This window comes from Euprymna scolopes, chromosome 25 (assembly GCF_053919585.1).
Source record: "Euprymna scolopes isolate OS-2025 chromosome 25, ASM5391958v1, whole genome shotgun sequence".
NCBI classification, from domain to species: Eukaryota; Metazoa; Mollusca; class Cephalopoda; order Sepiida; family Sepiolidae; genus Euprymna; species Euprymna scolopes.
The window spans coordinates 62,778,217-62,791,182 of NC_136506.1; the positions used below are offsets into that span (position 1 = coordinate 62,778,217).

Genomic DNA, 12,966 nt, shown 5'->3' on the forward strand with positions numbered 1-12,966 from the left:
AAGAAATTTGGCAGTAAAGTTTCTTTTTAAAACGGAATTATTATTATAAAAAGAACAGATGAATGCTTTACATGAACACTGTAAATAGTTATGTGAATGAAGAGAAAAGTTTGATTCTTTTTTTCATGAGAATGTACAAATTATTATTTTTTTAACAGATGTTCAGAAAATAAACAAAAAATACTTCCATCATTAATTATGCAGAAAAATAAATAAAATGTTGATTTAGTGTTTCAACATTATGCTTATAAATTACGATAAAACTTGCTGAGTATGCGCTGTTTTACGGTTGTTGTAAAAATGGAACGGAACTTAAATTTCACTCCGTTTTAATCTTTCTTAATTTTTTAATTGTGCCCCCCAAACGAATATAATCAAAACAGTAACATTCAACAATTGTACTTTATGTATATAAAACACAAAATATTTAAAAAAAAAAAAAAGAAAAAAAAAGTTAATAACGAAAGGGAAATAATTCCATTTTTAAACGAAAAAAGTCAGTTTGGTATATCTTTTTGTTATTTTTTACATAAGTCCAGCTTTCACATTGGAAATGTCGACATTTATAGGTTGTCGGGTACGTTTATGTATCAGAATTTCTGTAGGAATTTTTGACACCCCTATCACGAAACTGCGAATAAAATATAAAAAACTCGTAATTTCTCTTTTAAAAGTGGATTGTTCATTTTCTTTATGGATTATACTTCCAAAATAAACTATTAAAGTTGTTTTAAAAGTAATAGAAATATTTTTATTTTAAAAACAGTAATGAATTTTATGAACTCAATATTTTTCAATTTTTAAACTTTAAAAAGCTATCAAAATTTTTCTATTGATTCAATTTTTACGATATTTTCAGGGTCAATGTGAAATTTTATGCTCTTTCCAATAAACCGAATATAATATTTTAGACAAACGTTTTTTTTACATTCACGCCCCCCTCATTGTCTATTAAAAAGTAAATAATTAATTTACACACCAAAGTTTTATATATCACAAATTGACGAAAAAAGGTCAATAAATAATATATTCAAATTTAAAACAAAAAAGTAGTGTTTTTTAGAAATTTACCTGTAAAGTTCGAAGTTTTTTTTAAAAACCACGTTGTTTTTTCTTTTTTTTTTTTAATGAAACGTTGGTCCTTGCTCCTTTTATTGAAAAAATTAGGGCTTGAATTACATTTTTCGAGTAGTTATAAGCTTGGAAAGACAGGGGGTCGAATAATTCACGCCTCCCATTTTGAAATGTCTATTAAAAAGTAAATAATTAATTTACTCACGAAAGTGTTATATATCAGAAATTGAAGAGAAAAGGTCAATAAATAATATATTCAAATTAAAAACAAAAAAAGTAATGTTTTTAGAAATTTACCTGTAAAGTCCGAAGTTTAAAACCTTTTTTTTTTTTTTTAAAAAACACGTTGTTTTTTTTTGTTTGTTTTTAATGAAACCTTGGTCCTTGCTCCTTTAATTGCAAAAAAAATTAGAGCTTGAGTTACATTTTTCGAGGAGTTATAAGCTCGGAAAGACAGGGTGGAATTATTCACTATTCTTCACGAAATTTCTGATACACCTACATATCTACCTATGTTAGAACGGCTTTCGGAATAGATACCCCTAACCTTGCCAGCATACCCGAAAAGCTATAAAAGTTCACGTGTCGAATGTGAACGATGAATTGGACGTAATGTAAAAATGTACCGAATTTAAAAGGGAACGAAATTCAAATTTCCGTTCCATTTTTACAACAACCGTAAAGCAGAGCATCCTATGCAAATTTTACATAACTTACTGTATTAATGCTATTTTGTTTAAGCAAAAAAAAAAAAAAAATTATGTTTGGCTATAAATTCCTAAACTCATTTCACCCTAAATAATTTAGGTGACTGAAATAGGAATCTAATTGAATCTTTTATTTCCTGATAGTATGTGAGAAATTTATTTTTCTTCGAATTCATTAATACGGACTTTAGGGGCTTTTTTCGGAATGTTCCTGTAAAAATTATTTTTTATTGTTACAAATTACGATGCTTTATTTATATATATAAAAAAATAAAATAAATTCTTGCGTTTTTTATTTACTACTGAAAACCATAACTTTAGTAAAGGTATTTTTTTAAAACAAAATAAAACATTTTCACTAAGAGTTAAGTAAAAATAATTAGTTCATTATATTCTGCGATCATTATTTGATAAATACTGCAATTTTCATTAAAATTGGTTACTTTCTTGATTTTTGGTGAATTTTTAAGTAAAGGGAAGGGTCAAATGTTTATACACTTTGAGCGTCGGCATTCATTGTATGTCCCTACCATTTTTCGATGAATATTTGATAGCAAAGCGACCACGTGCGGTTAATTTAAATCAAATTTCAATCACATGGTTACATTATCAATAATCATGTGATTAAACCCATTGAAAATTTACCGATATTGCAAACACATTATGTTTATATTAAGCCTGTGAGACCAAAATATGCTTTTCTGACATTTAAAAAAAACCCGCGAGGTCAGGAGAAAGAAATGTCCAGAAAATCGCTGAAATTTTCAAAAATCGCTAATTCACCCCCCCCCCAAAAAAAAACCTCGATATTTTAACTTCCTACACTAAAAAAATTATAAATATAGTATATTCAATATATAAAATGTTCCGTGTTTTCTTACTATATGTTTCTGGAATTATATTGAAGCGGTTAGCTCCCCAGAAGGCTTATATATTTTATCAGCTAGTTTTACCTGTTTTTTTCAGAGAGGGTATTTTTATTTTATTTTTTTTTTTTTTGCAAGAAACAAATCATAAACTCAAACTTTTTATAATAAAAGTTAAATTGAAATATACTGCAAATTAAACATCACAATAATGGTGCAATATATTTTGAAATTAGAAAAAAAAACTTTGTTTTAGCATGTTAAAAGTATTTAGGTTGGTGGATAATTAAATTCTCCTGTATTGGTATAAGTTTTTTTTTTTGCTGTTGTTTCTTGCTTTTTACAATTTTCGATTAAATACTTCTAAATTAAGCGGGATTGCTTAGATCATATTTTAAAATAAACTTCGGAGGTTGGAATACCCCCCCACCGAAAATGTACTCGGAAAAATCGATTTTATAGCGAGATTTAAGAATGGTTAGCCGAAAAAAAGGTGAAAAACAAAACAAATAATCAATAAATAATTGTTACCAAAGGCAATAAATGTTACTTTTTTTTTTTACTTACATGAATGAGTTTATTTTATGTTTTAAAGTATTTTCAATCGCTTTTCTTTATTTTTTTAATCTAAAATTGTGTGTGTGTGGGTGCGAAATATCTCCAGATTTTTTAGAATTCTCCGCTAGATTGCAAACGAAATCGCCAGATCTAGCAGGAAAACCGCTAAATTGGAAACACTGGTCACGTGACAGGAAGCGGTAATAAATAATTGTCCTTAAATAAAAAAAAACATGGCGTATCGGTACAAAGAAAACCACCTATTTATCATAGAAAAATTAAGTATAATGTTATAATTAAAAAGAAATATATAAAAACACACATGGATATAGTAAACATATTATACCAAAACGTGGAAGCCATCCGTCCAGTGGTTTTTTAGACTATTAATTGCGAACGAACCAAGAGTTACATTTATATATACATACATATATATATATATATATATATATATATATATATATATATATATATATATATATATATATATATATATCAGTTAATGTCATATATTTTTAGATTGAGTGATGTGGTTCTCAATTGATTAACTGTATCTAACTGTATCGGATATATACTCGAGAGCCAAAACAATTAAAAGAATATTCTTTTGTCATAGCCCTACAAGAATATATCCGGCACAGTTAGACCGTTAATCAATCGAGAACCATATCACTCTATATAAATGCATATAAGATATCAACGGATACACACTCGAGGGTAAAAACGATGAAAATAATATGCTGTTGTCCTAGCTCTACTAATAAGCACAAACGACAGCAAAAGCAATAAACTTTATTATTTGCATTGTTCAACATACCGTCCTGGTGTACCATTTAATATCCACTTAGCAGAGAGTAAATGAGAGTGAAATAAGAAGCGAAAGCGTTTTACCTGAAATGGAGACACAGATTGGGAGTTGATATAGGCGTAATGCCACAGCGGCCCTTGGTTGTTGGATTTCGTCCATATCAAATGAGGGCCTGTTGAATTTTTCAAATAGACGTTTAGAGTACCTATTGATGAACCAAACATATTGTAGTAAAAACTTACACAGTTTGGACCAAGACCCTTAAATAAATAGAAAAAAGTACTTCTTATAAAGTATACAATATAATCAATTCTATAACAAAGACCAATATGTATTTATATATTTGTATAAAAATAAATATAAATTCATCATGGCTCGTTATTTAGCAAAAAAACAAAAACAAAAACAAAAAAAATCGCGGATAAAATCGTTTGAAGTAGTAGGGGAAGAAAGAACGCTAATAACTCACACAACTGGAAATGAATAATATATAGTAGTGATTTAAAAAGAAAAAAAATGACTTATATACCATCAGTTAAATTCGAATGAAAAATATATAGCTCTCCAGGCTTATTCGTTTGCGCATAACCTAAGTCCATACGTATATAAAGCCTGCCAAAAATAACGTTATCCTATAACTTTCAATTAGCGCATGCGCAGAAAATAACGAATATAGCCGACCTATGCCACGCCAAGGTGAATAGTTTTTGTTGCAATTTTGATCCCTTAGCAGTTATTTTACGGTTAAAAACCGAATTGAAAGTATGCTACATATCCAAGTACCCTATATATCAAATTTAACCTCTGTAGACCAAATATTTGGAGAAGAGTTTGGAAGAAACTTTTCGCACACACACCGACAAGATCACTAAATTTGCTCACGTGAGAAGGTAAGTAAATAGCGAATTCCTTACTTGAAAAACTGGGGAATAAATGGTCGCATAATCTCCGGTTATTCGTGGTGATGATGACTCTATGTACAAATACTTGCCTGTAAAGAAAAAAACAAAACAAAACAAAACAAAATTATATATATATATATATATATATATATATATATATATATATATATATATATAATTTAATAAAATTGTGTTCGTGTCGCAATTTGGTTGTATATACAAAAGGTAGACTCTTTGACAAATATATTCTAATATTGAAAACGGACTCTCGTATATACTTTTATTTCTGCATGAATTATATATATATATATATATATATATATATACACTTTATACTTAAGTAATCAACATTCAAGCGGTTATCTCATTTGCATATTACGTTAAAGTGAATATGTTTTAATAATTAGCTGTAAAGTTTTAATGGAAATTAGTAATAGGCTTATTTTAAGTATTATATTTAGAAATATTGTATAAAATTGAATTATTTAATTTATTTGTAATTATTAGTATAACAAACATCAGCTGCGTTAAAAATAAAAGTAAGTCTTCATTTAACATTTCCGTTTAAGCTATAAGCTAAGCTATAATTTTCCTATTTTAATTTCATAGATGAAGATGGCTATGCTTTATATTTTCTAAATTCCAAAATATGGTCAACTCTCAAGAAAATCGTAACAACTTAGGATATTTAGTTTATCTTAAATAGTATGTGACTAAACCCTCAGCCCGGTAATATGTTTTTAATCTGGCAGCTAGCACATATATATAGGATATTTTACCCTTCACCAGACTATCTATTTATGTGTAATCACATTTTTCTTCACCATATTCCCCCTGCTTCACTATTTGTTACCAAGTAAGATCTATGACTTACTTGTAGTTTCATCAAATACTTTTGTAAGCAAAATCCGATCCCGCATTTTGCTAAATCTTACCCTATGTTTAGAAGGAAAGTATTTTTTCGAAACTCCGCGGATTAAGGACTATCGGCTTATTTTGTGCTTCCTTTATAAAATTAAATATGTTTTTAACTCTTTTTCAAAGTGTCTTTTAACATGTTTTATTAACTACTTGTTCTTATATATATATATATATATATATATATATATATATATATATATATATATATTATATATATATATATGTATATATATATATATATATATATATATATATATATATATATATATATATATATATATATATATATATATATATATATATACAGTCACATAATCCTTAAAATAGATTACGTGTTTTAAACAGAAAATTCTAAATTTTAATTTTAGGCCGACGAAGAGTGTATCGTTTATTTTTCTTTTTTTTTTGTGTTGTTTAATTATCGCCGAAGCAAAAGAACAGAGAGAGAGAGAGAGAGAGGGAGGGAGGGAGGGAGCGAGAAAGAGAGAGAGAGAGAGAGAGAGAGAGAGAGAGAGAGAGAGAGAAAAGACATTTTCTTTTAGACACTCTCGGCAAGGCGGTCGTGGAGAACGGATGGAGGAAAATCCCATCCGAACAGCGAAAAGGAGATAGTGTCGACAATGCGAACACAAAGGAATACAGCGAATCAAAAATGCATGGAGCAGAGACAAAAAATACCAAAAACAGCGGATAAACTGAACATAGAAATAACACAGGTTATGAACAGTCGTTCGAAATGAACAAAATGGTGCGCGTATAAATGGTTAAACTTCACATAGAAAAAAAGTAAAAACTGTAAGTCCTCTCTCTATATATATATCTCTCGTGCGATGAATCGGTGGTTCCTTAATTTGGCCATTTTATTTTCTTATTGTTCATTGATGTATTTTCTGTCGGTATTTTAAGCTATTAGTGTAAGGCACCTCTTCCACATCTTCATAATTATTTTTTTTTTAATTTGATCTTATCTTCCTCCCTCCTCTTACCATAGTCTATTTTTGTCATAAAATTAATTTAAATTATATATTATATTTAAACTTTACCACTTGTGTTCGTGTTTTCGTTGCTTTCACACGTTGTTCGTTTGTCTATTTTACAGTTTTTGGGTTTCGAAGGAGTCTCCCCCATCCCCACTTGTTCGGCAAGATATATCGAACCCAGGGGACTTTATTCATTTTTTTCTTCTTTTTTTTTTTTGCTTTGATGTGTAACAATATATATATATATATATATATATATATATATATATATATATATATATATATATATATATATATATATAATTAATTGATTAAGTTCGGAAATATTGTAACATGAACTAAAAACCAATATTTAGTTAAAGGTACTCAATACAACTATATAAAATTATATAAACATTGTAACGAATCTACGCGGTTCGGTCAACGTTTAAACATTTCCAAGCTAATTTCATAGTTCAAATTTTTTTTTAAATTCTAGAAGCAAAAACCGGAAAGAAGCAATGTACTTTAGAATTTATCCATCTCTGTCGGCGTCTGGATGTTTGCGTGTGTGCAGACAGATGTTAACATTTATAAAAGGTTTAATGGAGTTCTATATATTTGTTTATTTTATTGCATCTTTAATAATTTGATTGCAGAAATTCCCCTCTGTACCGAATTAGCGAAGGTTTGCAATAATAAATGTCACATACAAATTAAATATGTCTAAACTATTATCCACCATCTTATGTAACTGTAGAACACCGTCTCATACATATTTATTCGTTATAATAAATGCTATAATCCATCCTAGGAGCGTCAGCAACACTATCGTCAAGACCTACAGAGGACGTAATTCGTAATTTTCCCTCATTAAAAAAAGGACTCCCGCCGACCCCACTCAACACCGGGAAATATTATTCGCACTACACATATATCGTTCACTCTGCCTACGTAACTCCCTCACGAACTCATACACATACCATTGCCTTTCCTTTTCCAGTTAGAAAAATAATAATTTCTCCCTTACAGGCATCTGGCAAATCTCATTGGCTGAGAGTAAACAAATCCCTAATTCCGGAATGCGACTACTCGTAAATAAACGAACACACATTACTTTTTCAACTAACATGTTCACACACTACTCATCTTGCAATCCTTACAACGTGAAACAAATCCATTTATTTTCATTCTTCGGCACACAGCACACTTAGTCGAACACAAAATACGCACACAAATTATTAGATATATATAGAGAAAGACAGAGACCGTTATTTCGAAGGTCAGAACATAACTCGCACACAGAAAGTTTGCGCAAGTAAACAAATGAATAATATAAGTTAGGAGTTTGAAATAAACATCTTTACAACGTGAACCAGAGCCATTGTTTTCTCCCTTATTCGGCACACCAAAAACACGCACACACACACACACACACATCCACAGAGAGAGCTACACATAAACAGAAAGAGAGAAAGATCGAGACTCTTATTACGAAGGCCCGAACCAACTCGTATATAGAATGTTTTTCTAGGTCAACAAATGAATAATATAATTAATCTAAGTTACCAATTTGAAATAAATTAATTTCTAATATTTTAAAAGTAAAACTTTTTTCATAAAGAAATATAAGCCAGAATTTTTCACAAAGAAACAAAAAACAGCTGGGACTACTAGCGAGAAATCAATGGTAAGCGGTTGTTGCGATGATGCAAATTCATTTGCAAATGCTATCGAAAGAGGCGGAGAGAGCTGGACGTCTGAGGAGACTTGTTGTCACTCAGCTTCCAGTGAACACTACATGTTTCCAATCAGATCGTTTGTTGACTTGTGTGAAAGCTCCATGTGAGCCAAGAATAATATATACTTGGAAAAGTATACCTGTGAACAAAAAAACTCCTAGAAACTAAAGTATATAGTAGGAACCTAATAAAAGCTACAAACATATGGGTAGTGTCGCTAGTAAGATACTCTAAACCGTTGATAGGCTGAACCAAAGAAAAACTGAGGCGATTCGTCTAGAAGACCAGGAAACTTATACAAAATGCGCTACACTCAAAGGATGATGCTGACCGACTCTACGTGAAAAGGAAAGATGAAGGAAGAGGGCTGGTTCGTATAGAAAACTGCGTGAATGATACAAAAAAAAAAAAGAAACTAGAAAACAGAGAGACGAGGAATAAGATGAGTAAAGAAAAATAGGAAGACAAACATAGATACGGACGATTCATAAGGATTACAAAAGATGAGACTCATCAGAAAAAAAAAAACACTTAGACATAGCTACGAAAAGAACACCTAAGCATAAAACTGAATCTATAACAGCCGGATAAAATAACGTGATTAGAATCAATTATATCAAAGCAAAGATTGACAAGACACAAGAACACAGCAAATGCAGACTATGTTGACAAAGCTATAACCACACAATAAATGAATACAGCAAACTAGCCCCAAAAGAATATAAGAATAGACCCGATCAAGTAGGGAAGGCAGAAAATTGTATATTGAACACCCAGAAAAATGGTACAGGCACAAACTGGTAACAGTATTTGAAAACAAAACTCACTAAATCCTATGGGACATGGACGTGCAAACAGATATATCCACCCAAGCAAGAAAACCGGATGTGATAATAGTTAACAAGAAGGAAAAGTCTTGCCAAATCGTAGATTTCGCTGTTCCAGCAAACCACAGAGATGGAAAATCAAAGCAAATACATGGAACTGGACAGAGAGCTGAAAGAGATATAGGTAATGCAGATAGTCAATATAACACCAATAATGGTATGAGTACTAGGAACAATCCCGAAAAACTCGGAAAACAGAATGGGAGAGATTGGAATCAGAGACATGTCTAAGAACATACAACGAATAACAATGAAAACGGTTGAAATATTGGTGAAAATCCTTGAATGCAGAGACTAATGCACATGAACTATAAACGTTAAAAGGACACATAGAAACTACAACAGAAATAAAACTAAAAAAAAACATAAATAATCGAAGAATGAAGAAAATTGAAATCGTGTAATTGTTTGTTACCCCTACCCCAGATGTGTAGTCAAACGTAAATTCATTTTATTTTTCATATTGTCCGGGCAACGTCGGGTAGCCCTGCTAGTTTACCATAAACATTTTTTTCGTAACTAATCCCTTAAATAAAATAAATAAAAATAAATTAAAATTGTTCTGCAGTGGCTGTGAAATCAAAACCACAATAGCAAAGTAGTAAATAAGAATATTAAAAGAAAATATAAAAATAAAACAAAATCCGTAGAAAAGGTGATAAATATAAGTGGAATTACAACAAGAAGAACATGATCGCAAGAAACAGCAATAACTCAAAAATACAATAGTAATCATCCAAATAGAAATAAGATTATTCATAACGAAAAACTCTAACTGTAGAACTCGCGAACATTATCCATTAAAAAATAACTGCAGAGATCGTTTTACAAACCCACAATATTTACACATGAAAATTCGAATAATAAACAATGCTACAAAGGTGAAACCTCTCTTGAATTGAAACTGTGTGTAATAACTAGGGCTATGACAACAGCATATTCTTTTCATTGTTTTGACTCTCGAGTGTGTATCCTTTGATATCTTATATGCTTTTATATAGAGTCATGTGGTTCTCGGTTGATTAACTGTGTGTAACTGTCTCAGGTATATACTCGAGAGTCAAAATAATGAAAAGAATATGCTGTTGTCATAGCCCTAGTAATAACCACAAAACACATTCAATAACAAAAAGTATCGAATCATAGCATAGCTCAAAAAAAAAAAAGAAAAGAAAAAAAAAGAAAAGAAAGAAAAAAAAGCTCGCCAGTAATCGAATGGAAAATGTTCTGATATGTCAGCATATGCAGATATTTAGATCACCCGAGGGGCTAAAAATTCAAAATTTTAAAGACCTTTCCAAAATAATAAATTGTAAAAGCGAAATATTAACTGGAAGCAGAGAAAATAACTTTACTTTAAGATAACTATAATGCATGAATAAGTGAAATAAATAACTAAATTAAATAAATCTAAAATAACTACGGGTAATAAAATGAGTAGAAAAATACATTCACGTGCAAGAATAAGTTTTCAAATTGATCCACTTAAAGTAGGGAGAACCAACACAATCCTCAAAGAAAAGGAGATTCGAACAAATTACAGTCAGACCTTTATTTGATTAATTAAAGGAATATCTAAAATCTGGCACATACGCAGAGGGAGAGAGAGAAAGGAAAGGAATGGAGAGAGAGTGAGAGAGAGTGAGAGAGAATGAGAGAGAGAGTGAGGAAGGGAGAGAGAAAGGGAGAGAGGAAGGGGGGGTAATAATACCTATGAATTTAATTGGTTATTGTTAGTTAACTAGAGTAAACACTATTTAGATATAAAAATAACCGAACACAAACATCCATGCATTTAGCCGGATGATTTCCTGGGGGGGAGGGGAATAAGCACTTTTGTGTAGGATACTTGCACTAGACATATTTTTATACTACTTATCATAAGTATACTGTTTAGTAGACGGCTTTTCCACGACCAGTAAGAAAAAATAAATAAACATGTAAAAATAAGTGAAATCATCGTCCATATTAGAAATTCTTTTTATTCTAGAAAAAAATTAGAACTTTTCTTTGTTTTTTATTTACTTTATAAAATTGAAATTTTTTATAGGTATGTGGAGAGGTAATGACTTCTATGCCGAACTCATAATTAGTTTCAGTAGATTAAAAAGATAAAAGAGTTTCCTTTGATTATTGGGCGTGAGCATAAAGCGTTCAAACATTTTATGCCATCTTTCAAAGTTTGAATTTCATACATTTTTTGCTGCGTTCCAGTTTCAATTTATTTCCTAGCCGATAACGGTTATTATCATGAACGTAAATAATTCGCAATAAAAATTGTCATTTAAGTAAAGAAAACAAACCCGGCGTTGACGGGTATTTGAGCTAGCTTATATATATATTCTAAATAAAAAATTTAAATAATAAATTTTATACCTACAGTTAATAACATTTCTGCTTTCGCAATCATCAGTGCAGGAAATGACGATTACCGCTGGTGAAAGGATTTTAACCCCCACCACAAAGCCACCTTTGACTCTATTAGCAAAGAACGTTGGAAAAAATAGAAACAGCATCAACACTATGTCGGTTTAACCGGCTTCCTCCAAAAGAAGAAGTTTCATGGGAGTATGAAATTCACAAGCAATCCCCAGTCACATATATATCCCCGTTAGGGGAGATGACGACGTTAGGTTTTTGCAATTTTTGTAGGGAGGTGCCGACGTTCTCCTACATACAGCGTTGGAATTCCCAAAATGGTCACCCATCTGGTACTAACCAGGCTCAACGTTGCTTAACTTCGGTGATCTAACGAGAACCGGTATGTCAATGTGATTATGTTGCAAAGAACGTTACTCCTGGGCCACTGTCAACCGTCTCAAGAATCAAAGGAAATTTAACATTTATATAGCCAAATACGGACATAACGTTATTGAGACAAAAATCGCAATATCGCATATAAGGCAAGCCGACCGACTTTTATTTCCCAGAGAGTGCTCAGCTTATAAGAACTCACTTCTTAAAGGAGCGAAATGATTATAAATTATAAAATAATAATTTTTAAATACCTACTAGTGCTACATCCTTTCGCATTCATCAGTGCAGGAAGTGACGATGGCTGAAGGATTTGGACCCCGTCACAAAGCCACCCTTTACTCCATTAGCAAACTTATATATATATATATATATATATATATATATATATATATATATATATATATATATATATATATGCGCGTGTGTGTGTTTAAGGTCAGTTTCGCCTATATTAATGATCATAATATCTTTCGTAATCTAATCGTTAATCTAATATATAAAGTAAACACTTCTTCTTTTCTTAAATAAATGCTAAATAAAATTCGGCACAGAAATGTGTTTAGATAATGCGATACAGCACATACTAGTGCGTAGTGTTAGAAAGAAAAATTTTACATTCGATATATTTCTTCAATTTTTAATGTGCTCTCCTGCATTCTATTTGATTTTCCGTTATTCGCAACTCCGGTAAATGGGGAGCATCTTTATTCCTTATTTCAGATTTACTCTTACTCCACCCTTGACACTGGGAAACTCACTTAATAGGATACAGATTTCGATTTCAG

At 30.7% G+C, this 12,966-nt stretch overlaps 1 protein-coding gene across 1 annotated transcript in view; it reads right to left on the bottom strand.

The window, feature by feature from the left end:
* The window catches only part of LOC145247214 (MAM and LDL-receptor class A domain-containing protein 1-like), an 80,800-nt gene that overhangs the window by 15,572 nt on the left and 52,262 nt on the right, over window positions 1-12,966 (bottom strand). The window contains exons 12-13 of the mRNA XM_080108843.1: window positions 4,928-5,004; window positions 4,097-4,273 (exon numbers count right to left, since the gene is read on the bottom strand). Of these exons, the coding sequence (XP_079964969.1) occupies window positions 4,097-4,273; window positions 4,928-5,004 (254 nt within the window). The remainder of the gene's footprint in view (window positions 1-4,096; window positions 4,274-4,927; window positions 5,005-12,966) is intronic.